The sequence below is a fragment of the Scyliorhinus canicula genome, chromosome 4, assembly GCF_902713615.1.
Source record: "Scyliorhinus canicula chromosome 4, sScyCan1.1, whole genome shotgun sequence".
Taxonomy (NCBI): domain Eukaryota; kingdom Metazoa; phylum Chordata; class Chondrichthyes; order Carcharhiniformes; family Scyliorhinidae; genus Scyliorhinus; species Scyliorhinus canicula.
In genome coordinates, this window is record NC_052149.1 from 102,025,166 (window position 1) to 102,040,554 (window position 15,389).

The 15,389-nt window shown below is 45.2% G+C and overlaps 1 protein-coding gene across 1 annotated transcript in view; it reads right to left on the reverse strand.

Moving 5' to 3' along the window:
* LOC119964862 (regulator of G-protein signaling 5-like) overlaps positions 1-15,389 on the reverse strand; it is a 43,931-nt gene that overhangs the window by 13,590 nt on the left and 14,952 nt on the right. The window contains exon 2 of the mRNA XM_038794930.1: positions 13,384-13,494. Coding sequence (XP_038650858.1) covers positions 13,384-13,494 — 111 coding nt within the window. The remainder of the gene's footprint in view (positions 1-13,383; positions 13,495-15,389) is intronic.

Sequence of the window (15,389 nt, forward strand, 5' to 3'; positions counted from 1 at the left end):
GGATAGGCAATAAATGCTGGCCCAGACTGCCACATCCCATAAAAAAAGAGGTTGACTTGTGGGAGTTACAGGCAAAAAACAAAAAGGAACTTCAGTTGAAATGGACAAGCACTAACTTCCAGTGGTGAGTTTAGTTTATATCCACCTTGCAGATGCAATAACATTGCACTGTTCAATCTATTTCTGATGGCGGGGTTAAATTGCACAATGTCATTGTGGTGAATGTAACTCCGTAATTCACACTGTATTATATATACATGAGACCATGCATTGATAAGCGCAGTTGCGTTGCCCGACCAGTAGGGGGAGTAGCGCTGGGAATGCTTAAGAGTTTGTACAGGGCTCCACCCTTGGCTCCGCCCATGACTCCTCCCCCTGGACTGCTGTATAAATACCAAGGCTCAGAGCCAGTCGTTCAGTTCATCGAGAGTTCAACGTGGAACACGCTGGCTCTGTTGTAAGTAGATTAAAACCGCTGTTCATATCTTAAAGCACGTGTCTAGTGAATTGATGGTTCCATCAGTCATTATCATGAAGTTAATTGTAGAAATACTCTCCTCGGCAGCAGCTATGATTTCCATATTCAATTGCACATCGGCCTCCTGTCTGAAGTTGCTGTGAAGCACCTCACCATTATTTTGCCAGCAGTTTTGGGCCCACTTTCTACCCAGCAATCATCGTAATCCATTCACTTAACTTTTTTTTTCCACGAAGACTCAATCATATAAAGAGCCAGGATTTTCCTTTCCGGGGATTAAGTCCCCATGCTGGCGGGCAAACCAGCGCCAACGACTCCGGCATCAACGGGCCCCACAAGGTGAGAAATTCTCACCTGTCTCGGGGGCTAGGTGAATGCTAGAGGTGTTGGCGCCACTCCAGCTGGCGCCGAAGGGACTGCGCGAGTTCGCGCATGCACCAAAGGGCCGGTGTGATCTCGTGCATGCACGGAACCGCCAGTGTGTTTGGCGCATGCACGGTGGGTTCTCTTCTCCGCGCCGGCCACGCCCATACAGGGACCTGCGCATAAGGAAGGAGAGCTCCCATGGCACAGGCCCGCCTGTAAATCTTGGGCCCTGATCGTGGGCCAGGCCATTGTGGGGGCCCTCCCAGGGTCGGATTCCCCCCCCCCCCCCCTCACAGGGACTGCACCAGCTGATTTACCAGCCAGATCCCACCGGTATGTGAGCTGAGTGATTCATGCCGGCGGGACTGGCAAAAAACAGACTGCCGCTCAGCCCATCGGGGCCCAGAGAATTGACGGGGGGGCCGCTGCCAACAGCCCCCGACTGGCATGGCGTGAACCCCGTCCCGCCCGAAAAGCGGCGCCGAAGAATACGGCAGCCGGTGGCGGGGCGGGATTCGTACCATCCCCAGGGGATTCTCCGACCCGGCGGGGGGTTGGGGAATCACGCTGAAAGTGAACGTTTAACACCAGAAAACAATCTATTGATGTCAGAGCCAGTGATGTGTCCTACGTGCAGATTTATTGAGCAGTATGTTTGCCCAAGATGCAAATGTAACTGTAAAGGAGATAAAAATATTTACTTGATCCGAGGTGCCTAATTCTGTGGGCTGAAATCTCTATAATTATGATTTATTACATACCAAAAACAGACCAGAAAATTGGTATTTTGAAAGCTGGAAACATTCAGTGATGAAAATATTATTGGATGCAGCTGAGGAATTACCATTCCTCTTAAAACTATTGGCTGATTCATTCCATGTGGAACTTGCTTCGGAAAAAGATGTAAATATTGTACAATGGGAGAGGGAATATCAAAATGGACTTGAGTAATGTATTTCTTCCTCTGGAACTATTGGATGCAATTATAGCTCTTGATGGATGAGGAGAAAGTCCTCTTATCATTGTCAGCTCTTAATGGTACTAAATAAAATAAGGCATAGAAAATACTCTTCTTCCCCTAACCTTCTAACGACAAATGCATTAAGTGCTTCTACCCCAAAGATGTTTTAATTTTATTCTATTGCTGACTCCTTTGCAAAGCTGTACATGAATAATCAGAGTTCGAGTATAAACACAACTGAAATCTACTTTACTACCTTGTAAAAAAGGTAAAAGGGAAAGTCTCACTCAATTTTTAAAACATTTTTCTCTTTCTTCCTGTTCTCGGTCTCCCTTCTTCTTTATTTTTTGTACTTTTTATTAGTTCGCTGTTTTGCTTCTGCTCGGAATTGTTATTTATGCATTTCCCTTATGTTCTTTTCATTTTTCTCTATCTCACCCTTCCTATCCATTTATGGACATAGAACATAGACATAGAACAGTACAGCACAGAACAGGCCCTTCGGCCCTCAATGTTGTGCCGAGCCATGATCACCCTACTCAAACCCACGTATCCACCCTATACCCGTAACCCAACAACCCCCCCTTAACCTTACTATTATTAGGACACTACGGGCAATTTAGCATGGCCAATCCACCTAACCCGCACATCTTTGGACTGTGGGAGGAAACCGGAGCACCCGGAGGAAACCCACGCACACAGGGGGAGGACGTGCAGACTCCACACAGACAGTGACCCAGCCGGGAATCGAACCTGGGACCCTGGAGCTGTGAAGCATTTATGCTAACCACCATGCTACCCTGCTGCCCCTGACATAGGTCATCGGAGCTGACATAGGTCATCGGAGCAGAAGTCAGCCATTCGGCCCGTCGAGCCTGAGCCACCATTCAATTATGCTCACAGCGATTCTGCCATTTTTCCCCACTACCCCTCAATGTCATTAGTATCCAGAAATCTATCAATTTTTGTCTTGAACATGCTCAGTGACAATCTCCCACAATCTGGGGTAGAGTGTTCCAAAGATTTACCACCCTCTGAATGAAGAATTCCTTCATCATCTCAGCCTTTCACTTTTGTTTTTTACTTTTTGGTTTTCTTATCTTTCTCATTCGCCCAGACCCAATGGCACAGAGTTACGGCATAGAAATTATTGCTAATGCGTGGTCAGTAGCTATTAAGGTAATTCTCAATATCAAAAATGTCACTTCCCTCTGAAATCTAAGGCAATATCGGAAATTTGGAAGCTTAAAATGCTGGCAGACATGAACCTCTGTGGGAAATTCATTTTGTCCAGGGTTCCCTTGGAATATGGATATGTCCACTACTCTCAAGTGGGAGACATGCTCAGCTCAAGCCTTAGATGGTAGCGGGGAGCTGAAGTCAATTTATTTACAATGTGACAACATTACAGTTGCCATTTGGAATTAAATTGAGTAAATGTTCAAGTCCATTTGTCTTTCCGGAGTTCAACAAATATTTTGTAATTAGAAAAAGCTGGGTAAGGATCGTGCAAAATCTGGAAATGAGTAAAGAAAACTATGTTGATGAGGTCTATGTTGACCAAAAGAAAATCAATGTGACTGCCTTCCGTTTCTTTCTAAAATGCAAACAGCTGTGCCAAGCAGCCAGATTGCAAAGTATTTACAGCATTGCCATGATCTGTTTTGCCTGCAGAAATATGGAATATTTTCACAGCGCATATGAATTTAATCAGTATTGCTTCATCATTGGTACTGTCTCCTCCGAATTGCCTTTATCTATCCAAATGTCTTTGAAACCATTTAACAAGATGGGGTGGGTGTTGGGGAGGAGGAGTGTAAGATATATAAACCAGAATACCTCTAATGACCTGAACCAGTTGCACCGCATCACTCAAAAAGTCTATGGTATGCGAGCAAATCTTGCAAAAGCACGGAGAGCTGAAGTGCATGGAGTGACTTAATTGCATGTTAGCAAGGGCTGCACAAAAAACTATGTTCTGGAATAAGTTCAAATTGGACCAAATAATTGCATCTCCCATTGATAATGTTTCCCTGTTTTTAAAAAAAAGTAACGTTTTGCGCCCGTTCTCCCATTTCTCTGTTTTTTACTCTACTCATTTGTTCATTTGTTTCATGTTAACTGTTTGTTCACAGGATCGATTGTTGTTCACATGTAATAAGATGTACCACAATAATTCTTCACAACTTGACTTGTGGCCACAATGCTGTGACTCAGAGTTGTCCTGAATTATTTTCCTGGATGAAGGGAAGAAAATCAGAGAAACACCTGGTGGTTAGCTCTGGCCTAAGAGCGGCAAAAGCTAGTTTGTTTTGCCTCCTATTAGGCTGTAATCATCATCAATTACAGCCTGCGTCCTTGGTAAAGTAACAGAGAAACAGGTTCAGTAAAAAGGAGTAGGTGCAGAAATTTGGCTCTTTGGAAAGATTCTTAACTATATTTTCTCATGTCACTGGAATAATGATTTTTACATAGAATTTACAGTGCAGAAGGAGGCCATTCAGCCCATCGAGTCTGCACCGGCTCTTGGAAAGAGCATCCTACCCAAGGTCAACACCTCCACCCTATCCCCATAACCCAGTAACCCCACCCAACACTAAGGGCAATTTTGGACACTAAGGGCAATTTAGCCTGGCCAATCCACCTAACCTGCACATCTTTTGGACTGTGGGAGGAAACCGGAGCACCCGGAGGAAACCCACGCACACACGGGGAGGATGTGCAGACTCCGCACAGACAGTGACCCAAGCCGGAATCGAGCCTGGGACCCTGGAGCTGTGAAGCGATTGTGCTATCCACAATGCTACCGTGCTGATCAATGCTGAAAGATTGCAATCACTTTTTTATTAATTTGAAAGCAAATATTGTTCACATGAATGTCAAGTGGATAGAATCAGCAAAAAGGTGGAAACAACAAATATGGAAATTTGCAGCCTTGCATTTCAATTAGGAAGTTTATGAATAGGGAAAATCCATTAAAAAAATTGGGGCTAATTGTCCAGGCACAACCAGCCTCAATATTGCTTCAGATGCATAAGACAATAGACCTCGAGGAAGAATTCTACCAAGCAAGCTGGTGGGTTCAATGGCAGGTATGGGGAGAATTCGGCGGGAGGCCCAAAAGTCGGTTTTACACCGGCCTGAATGTCAAGGATAGTTCCTGCAAGTAACTTAACTTTACTTGATAAATTGTAGAAAATGCAAGGGAACAGATTGCAAAAGCAATGGCTGGATCCTTACCCAAAACTACTATTATTCTCATAGTCTATTGCACTATTGGAACTGATTTTCATTGGACAATTACCATGATGTTTGCTTGTTGTTTACTAGAAGGCACATGGGCTGATGCAAGCTGCATCTTTCTGTGCACCTTTACCTCAATGTGACCTCCAACTATCATTGGCAGGTAATTTGAAGACATTGTAATTTGTCCTTCCATTATTTTGAATGTGGAATAGACCATAACAGTGATGCATAGCCACTGAGGAAAACAAGCGAGGCAGCTCTGCAGTAATTCATTTATGCAAGTTGCTTCAGGGGGTTGCTGTGAAATAAATGTGGTTTTATTTTCTGTAATCTTTTTAAATGTGGTGTTCCCTTCAGGCAACAGCATTTGTGCCAAACAACAGAAAACATTAATCTGTTTTACTGCATCTCAATCCTTCCATTTACAAGAGTCAGTTTTAATCAGTGGGTTGCACTCATCTCCAAGCCTAAAGTCAGGGGTTCAAGCCCCACACCAGGGCCTGAACACCTAATCCAGACTGATAGTGTAGCATTGAGGGAGTGCAGATCTGCCAGGGGAATGTCTTTCAGATAAGGTGCACACACTATCATACTATTTGAGAAAGAACAGGACAGTCCTGATGATTGTGTCATTATTAATTCCTCAACCAATGTTATCTGAGCACACTCAATGTTCAGGGTCCAGACTCAATCTCTTGTTCAATAATTTCAGATCATCAAGCTATTGCTGCCAATGTTTGGACCGCAGCTTTTGATAATGATTATATATTGGAACTTACATCCCCTCTAGAGTATTCCCCCTTTATTCCTTTCAGTGTCCCAACAGAATAACATCCCTAAATGGCAGCAGGGACATTGCCGCTGGACTCCCGGCTCACCTGGGGATATTTAATCACTGCACTGTTGGATATACTGCTCCTGGAAACTGCTAGCTAATCAAAGTCTGGAAGATCTGCGGGTTTGGTACGTTTCAGCGTAGCCCATTCGGCGTGGCCGATTCGGCGTGGCCGATTCGGCGTCAGGGAAATAATTGGACTATTCGGCGCAGCCGTTTAGGCGCCAGGACATTTCGACGTCATCAGCATCTCTATATTTAAAATATTTAAACTGTCTTTAAAATTTTGCAAATACTGTATTATAAAAAACAATTTAAGTAACTCAAATAAACGAAAATAAGTTACTCTTTGTTTGTTAGGAAGCAGAGCATAAACTATAGGATTAACTCCATCACGCTTCTTAGCCGATATAACATACACCTGATGAAAAAGACTAGGCGCAATAGTGAAAGTCCCGTCAACAAATCAAATTTCTTAGTAGACTAAATGTTGCAGCCAGCTTATTCTTCCAAATACTAATATCCTATTATTGCTTTCTCCAGTGTCTCCCAATAAGAATTTCTCTTCCACACCCAGTTGGGGAACATATACTGTATAGGACTCAGGTATAACTAAATGCTCCAAATCAGTTGGATTAGCTGGTGCCTTGTTTAATAATTTTCGATTCCTAGCTATAAGTTTTCGCATTGCAGGCAAGTCTGGAGCTAAGGCTAAACTAGCTTGAGAGAGAGAGCTAATTAGAACTGGACTATTTGGCAAAAAACGACTATAACGACTAATTTGACGCCGAAACGTCCCTCCGCCGAAAAATTCCTCCGTCGAATCGGCTACGCCAAATGGGCCACGCCGAATCAGCCACGCCGAACTGGCCACGCCGAAACGTCCCATTCCCAAGATCTGCAGTGCCAATTGTGCCGGGAGCAGTGGCCACTGAGGCCTACCAAAAGGATCGAAGATGGATCCTCCGAGACTGGTGAGTAGGATTCCCAGGAAGGTGGAGTGCTGAGGAGGCTGGGAGGAGGGCTGGGACCGAGGGTAGGGGTTGACTTCTTGGAGGACTGTCTCTTTCCTGATGTTGGCTCCCTTAAACAAGCATATAGTGCTTTTGAACAAAGGAGCTTGCCCTGCCCATCCACTCCCACTCTGCCACCAGAGGCCATAGGCAATCTCAATACTTGCTTGCTGGCTGGCCTCCCCCGATGGCGAGTCCACTGCCCGCTACTGGTTGAATATTTACCGTGACAACATGAGGCCCTGAATGACCCCTGGTGGGAAAGTCTACCCACCTCAGACTTAATTTGGAAGGAAGCAAGAAGGATCTCCAACCTCCACCCTCCCACCCAATCACCAAGCCACCCCAACCCCTGATCACCTACCTCCAAATCTGCCTCCAATGTGGTGGTGGAGGGGGTATTAAATTCTAGATGTTAACTTTGTTTCTCCGTCCACAGACACTGGGTGCAATTCTCCCAAACGGAGACAAACAGCTGACGCCAGAGTGAAACCCGGAGTGTTTCACTCCGGCGTCGGAGGCCGCCCCTCGCCCCCTATTCTCCCCCCCCCCCCCCCAAGGGGGCTAGGAGCGGCGGCGCGTGAAAGCGGCGCGCCGGGAATGACGCGGCCAGCGGCGCCTAAGTGACGTCAGCCGTGACTCAGAGTTATTCTGAATCACTTCCCTGGATGAAGGTATGAAAATCAGTGAACCTCCTGGTGGCTAGCTCTGCCCTAAGATTGAAAAAAGCGAGTTTGTTTTGCCTCTCCTATGTACTGGAACATTCAGCTGTTGAGCAGATCTGCAATTTGATTTTTGGCAAGCAAGGTGTTATGCATTTGTCAGTTTGTTAGAAATCTTAAGGGGGCGAGTCTCCAAGCCCCGCGCCGGGCCGGAGAATCACTGCAACCGCACCATGATGCCCCGACGCCGGCGCGCGATTCTCCGAGGTGCGGAGAATCGGCGCCATTTGCACCGGCGAGTTTGGCGTGGCGCCGGCCGCAGGCCACTGGAATTGGCAGGGCCGCGGATTATCCGGCCCAGATGGGTCGAGCAGCCACTCCAATATGACAGAGTCCCGCCAGTGTCGTTCACCCCTGGTCGCTGCCGGCAGGAACTCTACAGGAACGGTCTGGGGGGGAAGGCCCCTTCATCGGGGGGGGGGGGGGGGGGGGTGTCTCCAATGGTGTCTGGCCCGCGATCGGGGCTCACCGATCGGCAGGCCGGCCTCTCCCCCACCAAGGCCTACTTCCTGGCATGGCCGGTCCCTGAACACCGACCCCATGTTTGTCGGGGCCGGTGCGCAAAAGAAGTCACCCGCGCATGCGCCTGGGGGCCAGAATCGTATGTAACCGGGCCTAGTTTGCACCTTTGCGAGAATCGCCCCTTAATGTCTGGAATTATTTCAGAGTAATGCAGAGATGACGCTAGTTCTAAGCCCAAACAGGTTTCCTTACTGTACTTTAAAATATCTCTGAACTTACAGGAGTTTCCACACAGTCTAAGCCCGAACCCTGGTCTTCTCTCTGGAGGCTTCTCTGTACAATTAGTTCTCTAGCTCCACCAACAGCTTAAGAATTCAAGCACACTTACACAGATCAGAGAACAGAATAATATAATTAAACACAGATCAGTCAAACCATTGAACATTGTCTTTGCATATTATTCACCAAGCACTAGATGACACTAGGTGAGTAATCCATTATAGTATCTAACACCAAGATCCTTTTCTTGATGGAATGTTCCAAAGGGCCTTGAAATATGAGCAACTAATTATTGTCGTGCCAATTTTAGACTTTATTTGGCCATAACGATTTCCAATGAACAAAATGCATATGGCGAGATATTGGGCGGGATTCTCTCAGCCGAGGCCGGAGAATCACCGGAAATGGCGCAAATCAGGTGACGCCGCCTCGACCCCAGTCCGCCGATTCTCCGGAGAGCGGAGAATCGTGCCATTGGCGCCGCCGCAGTGGGCATGGCGCCGGTCAGGGGCCGCTCTACACGCCCCCCCCCGGCAATTCTCTGCCTAGGATGGGCCAGGCAGCCACGCAAAAAAACCCGAGTCCTGCCAGCGCCATTCACACCTGCTCTTACCTGTTGGGACCTCGGCATGCATGCATCCACTGGCGGCCTGGTGAGGGGGTGGGGTGGAGGGCGGTCCAACCCCGGGGGGGCCTCTGCTGTGGCCTGGCCCGCCATCGGGGCCAACCAATTGGCCTCTCGGGCTGGGGGCCTCTTTTGTTCTGCGCCGGCCCCTGTAGCCCTACGCCATGTTGCTCTAGGGCCGGCGCGGAGAAGGGAGCCACTGCGCATGCGCACATTGGCGTTGGTGCCACTGCGCATGCGCAGACCCGCGCCGCCCATCTGACACCAGGGATCGGCAGCTGGAGCGGCGTGGGTCACTCATGCCATCGCTGCTCCTGAGGCCATGTTGACGCCGTCGAGAAATGTGACAGCATTTACGACGGCGTCAACACTTAGTCTCAGGATCAGAGAATTCCACCCATTGCGTCCGAATATCAGTTAGGGCAAGGCCTGGATTTGAATTTGTAACATTCTGGTCCGAGTCCAAACTTCTCAGTTCAGATTAATCCAATCAGCCAAAGAAAAGGCTACATTCTGGATATTACGCATAGGAAAATAAAATTCTTGGAAATCTGCAAAGGTTCTGGAGAGTGATATTAATAACAATGTCAAAAAGTCTCACTGCTATTCTCAGTGATCCAAATTGTTATGGCTAATGAAGTACAGTCAGTAATTCCTGAAATTGAAAAGACTAGTTTGGAGTTACATCCGCTGAGAATTGAAATAGGTTGTACAAAGTAGCTGAAATGTTTGAAGAATAACATCCCGAGGAATGTATTCAAATAGGCCTGCAGATACTTATCCAGTTTTCATCATTTTCACCATAATTAGTTTCTGGTGACATCTAAGAGAGAAAAGTGAAGAAATAATATTTCACTTCAAGCCCATGTCTATTACCAAAATCAGATATAATCAGTTCAATGCAACCACAGTCTCAAATTTCATTATCCTTTTTGCAAACATTAGTATGTTCCTTACACTGTGATCTTTGTCCACTGTAAAATAAAAGTTAGCTTCAAGGGAGATTTGGTGCAGCATGTTGCAGCTTTCATTCACTTGGTAGGTCATGTGGTTTGATTTGTTGTTGACACATTCTAGCGATGAGGTAGTGAATAGAGAAAAGACTGGGAGGATCATACAGGGTCAACACAGTTTGTGACTGTTAATCTTCTCGCAAAACTATGTAGGGTAGTGGTAGAGTGGACAGGATAAAATTGTTTCCTTTTGGCGAAGAACTCTAGAACCAGGGAACAGAGATTCAAGATAAGTGGCAGAAGGTGTAGAGGGGACATGAGGAAGAACGTTGTTTTTTTTTTACACAAGGATAGTGGGAGTCTGGAATTTGCTTTTTTATAAATCACCTGGATTTACATCTTAAGTGTTCCAAGCTACAGGACTATGGGCCATGTGCAGGAAGGTAGGACTAGAAAAGCCACCTGGGTGTCCTTGGACTGCCATGGGCAAAATGGACCAAATGGCCTCTTTCCACATTGTGACTTTTCTATGATGCTATGGATGACACAAGATGGGGTAAATACAACAGGATGACTTACATCTCAATATGACCTTGTGCATGCCTAAGAACTCAGATCAAAATTGGAGTGGGAATAAAAGCACTGCTCCCCCCCCCCTCCCCTACTGCCCCCCCCCCCCCCCCCCCCCCCGGCTACTTGGTACGGAAGGCCAGCTGGCTCTGATGTTCAGTCAAGGTTTGAATCACATAGCCAGTGTTCCTACCAAAAACAAGCAGGGTCCAAGTAATAGCTGAATAACACCAGGACTCCCAGTGCCACTTTTTTCTCAACCGATTTTATTGCTGTTTGTTTCTCAGCCTCCTCACAGACATTGGGGGGACATAAGTCCCGAGGTGGCCATTTCCGGTAGCGTTGATAGGGGAATCTGGAACGGGTCTTTGCACTCAGTCTTTTTTCCTGCCCTTTATCAGAAGAGTCGGGCATTGTGCCTTGAAGACTTCTACTTTTTGACCACCTTGCCACTGACAACTGTTGTCCGGTTCCCTTTAAAATGGCACTATGATCGCCTGATGGATTTCACACCTATCCCAAATGGTTTGCTGCCTATTTGCACTGCCAGCTCGCCTGGTCAGAGAAAGTGAGACTCGAGCAAGAAACTGGAGTCACCAGGAAGACACCTCAACCTTTGTGGGCAGCACGGTAGCATGGTGGTTAGCATAAATGCTTCACAGCTCCAAGGTCCCAGGTTCGATTCCCGGCTGGGTCACTGTCTGTGCGGAGTCTGCACGTCCTCCCCGTGTGTGCGTGGGTTTCCTCCGGGTGCTCCGGTTTCCTCCCACAGTCCACAGATGTGCGGGTTAGGTGGATTGGCCATGCTAAATTGCCCGTAGTGTAAAAAAAAAGTAAGGTTAAGGGGGGGGGTTGTTGGGTTACGGGTATAGGGTGGATACGTGGGTTTGAGTAGGGTGATCATTGCTCGGCACAACATTGAGGGCTGAAGGGCCTGTTCTGTGCTGTACTGTTCTATGTTCTATGTTCCATGTACCCCATATATCCTAAAGATGAAACATGCTCTAGATTTTCCATTGTTGTGTGAGCCAGGGCCTAAATGGGCACAGAATCATAAATAATGTACTCTGCAAGGTGGGCTGGCGGTGATAATCCTCAGCTGTTGAATTTGCAGTGCCCACTAAAATAGCTTTTTGAAAAAGGTGCATTCAAACACTTTGCAGTTTTTGGAAAGAGACTTGCTCAAATCTTTAAAAAACTTCAGTTGGAACAATAATGCTATAAGTGAGTGGCATTTTGAAATGAGTCGTACTGTCTATTTTCCCAGTATGCGGTGAACGGAGAGTGCTCCTGTTTCCTTCATGATGCCTACCCACTGTAGTTTCACAGTGGTGTGAGAGGGAAGTCATGTTTTCGTTGTTTTTCTTTTGTCATGGTGAAATTGGGAAGTCCAAGTTTGGTGCTTAACTAACTCGAATATCTGTATTTGCAGTTAGCCTATGACTGATAATGAAGTTGTTCACAATTTTCTTCATGCCCAGTAAAGGCATGGCACATTACAAGTCAATACTTTAAAAATTAGAACAACTGTTGAGATGGTGACTGCAAATCATTTTGGCAGTTAGACAACAGACAGTATTGAGCGCCTGGTGAATACCTTACTAAATATGGACATAGGTGAGAGTACCACACATCCATTTAAGGAACTTCCACATCTCCTCGTTAATGATGGGTTAATGAAGAATGGGTGAACACATAAAGACGACGGAGCTTCCAGACTGCCTGCCTTCATGGTTTCCGCTAGATGAAAGGGAGGATCAAAACTCATTGTATCACTATGCCTCCCCTATCCAAACTAGACTGGGTGGATCTTAAAAGTGTGAATCCAGTGGTTATGTAATTGAAACTGTTTTCAGGGGCTGCACCCTTATTACCCAGGACACAGCAAATCCATCAGAGTCATAGAAATAGACTCTGAAACAGTAGCAAGTCACCAAGAAGCCAAAGTGCTAATCTGTTCCCATTTGACTCCAAGAAACCTCAAAATCTGCTGTGACTGAATTAACTGTAATCTGTAAAAGGACACTATCTGTATTGAATGTGTGTGTGTGTGTGTATGACATTGCATTAATTTGTGGTAAGAGTGTGAGAATAAATAACCTTCTTCACTTTAAACTCGCAAAATCTTGTTGCTGAAATACTGAAATTGAATTACATGCTTGTAGCACAAAAAAGATGCTTTCCATACAAAACATGCTAATTATGGACAATAAAAGAGCAAATGCATTCTGTCCGTGACAATTTGGACAAGATGCTTAGCTTTCTCCAAATACACCATTAGTGTAAAGGACTATCAGAGTTTGAATCTAACTTTTATAACAGAGTTTTTACAACATCCTGCATAATCAACAGGCCAAGGCTAACGCTTCCCAGGTTCTTTTGTGGAAAAATTCCTATATCATTAAGTTTCTTCAGCAAGTAAACTGTTTTAAAATTTGACACTATATCAGTGTTGTTACGGGAGCATCCGAAAATGTCTTCCTGTCACAAAGCAATCTAGGTAATCTAGACTTTTGACTCAAAGCAGCACTTCATTTGATCTTGTGAACAATGATTTTAGCCTGTAATATGTTTGGTGACATGTGAAGAGCCTATTAGGCCAGTTCTCTGTAGAATGGCTGGTTTAGCATCAAGTATGATGCTTTTAAATCCCTAATGGAGAGTTTACTTAATACAGTTTTATAAATGCCTCAATGCCCACCAATAATCTAATATAATGAACCATCACTTGGGGGTGGGATTCACAAGATCCATAGAGGTTTAATACAAGGTGACAAAGATAGATTTATCAAACAATTAAACTCCCATATTTAATGAATACCAGTGTGTCTGTTCTCTAATTAGAACAAATGTTCTCGATTATCGTCTATTACCTCTGGGGCTTAGCCAGTTTCTCAGTCTTATCAGAGTAAGGGATGATGTAGTCAGTGATCAGCTCCGGCTTCTGCAGCAGGATACCCAATTTAGTTTTTATTCCTTTTGCCCTGGAAGATAATAATGAAAAAGTAGTTGTTTATTCCATGAGGAATTACATCTTCAATTGTAACAAGTCAAACAGTTTGCAGGTTGAAGCTGTCTCCTTGCATGTCAAAGCCGAGACTATTTTGATGTTTATCTGACTTGTCAAGTCCCAAGAAAATGTCATCCTTTGTACAGTGAGAAAATTGAATCATCTCAAATCAATTTTGATGCCGACTTCTGCTTACCATCAGCCTTGTTTACAAACCCAAGCTTAAAACCTGGCTGCAGAACAGGAAACCGAGAGTTAAGAGTTGAAAGTCGCCATTCAGACAGATGGAAAGTGGTGTTTCTTAAAGAGCAGTGCAGCGTTACTGTGCTTCACAATTTGCCCAAATGATTTGGACTGAGGAATAAGAAGTACAATCTCAAGGTTTGCAGGTGGCACCAAGTTAGGGAGATATAGTTAATACTGAGGAAAACAATTACAAGGAGCTAATAAACTTGCAGAATGGGCATACAAGTAGCAAACGTATTTCAATAAGAGTTGTGATGTTGTCTATTTTGGGTAGGAGGAAGAAGAAGTCCACATATTCCTTAAATAATAAGAATTGATAGTGGTGGAAAAAGTAGAGCAGGAGGAAGCTCATGCGGAGCATGAACACTGGCAAGGACCAGTTGGGCTGAATGTCTTGCCTTTAAATTATGTTTAAAATTAGTCTGTTTGTGCGCATGCCAAAATGTAAACTCAACCTGCTTTATTGCCATCAAAACAATGTAGGTGACATTTGCAAAGTGATTTTCTATCAGATATTAGGCTATTAGTCTCACATGTAAAGTGGGATATGAAACTACAGCTATTCAGCAGAACAACTCAGCATTCCCCTGTAATGAGGAAGAGTGTGGACACTGCAAATAGGGGGTTTGTAAGTGGTTGGAACAAAATATGGTAAATGTGTTCATGAAGAAGGGGATTATGTAGGAGACGAGAGATTTTTTTTCTCATATTACACTACTACCCAAGATGTCGCATTTTGTTGAAGCCAGATATTAACATATTAATGTTCATTATCGCAGACAAGGAGGGGGGAGGGGGGGGGGGGGTCCAGGCTATTGATGGCATTGCAATTATCAGAGGCAATAATACTGTTTGTATGTTTTATCTCCATGGCGCTTTATCTTTCTGACTGGGAATAATATTTTTCCTGGCAGGAAGAATCACAATACTTACACACACATGAGGGCCATTCTGTGCAATGATCCTGGAACTCATTTAATGTCACGGTTGCTGATGAATTCTTGGCAAATAAACAGTGTGAAGCCAATTGAATTAATGAGAAATGTATCACAAACTCCAGGCGCAGCATGTAAAACGCAATGTCTTTAAGTGGAAGCATGAGGGAGAAAAGAATGAAGGATATGTTGATGGGATCTGTCATTGTCAAACATCGAACATAGAACAGTACAGCACAGAACAGGCCCTTCGGCCCTCGATGTTGTGCTGAGCATTGTCCGAAACCTAGATCAAGCTATCCCACTCCCTGTCATTCTGGTGTGCTCCATGTGCCTATCCAATAACCGCTTGAAAGTTCCTAAAGTGTCCTGTGTGATCAAAAGTTTTCTACCAGCATAGCAAAAGCAAATTACTGAAGATGCTCGAAATCTGAAATAAAAGCAGAAATGCTGAAAATACTCAGGTCAGGCAGCAGCTGTGATGATGGAAACAGGATTAATGGATGGGACTGGAAAACTCCGCCCACCCAGAAATGGGAAAACACAGCCCATCCCGAGACTTGAAATTCCCATCCGATGTCAACGGACCATGAAATCATCTGTCAAATTGTCCGTCCCACCTGTGACGATTCCCACTGCATCCCACAACGGGCAGGAGTGGAAAACTAACCCTCACGCTTCAGGCTGA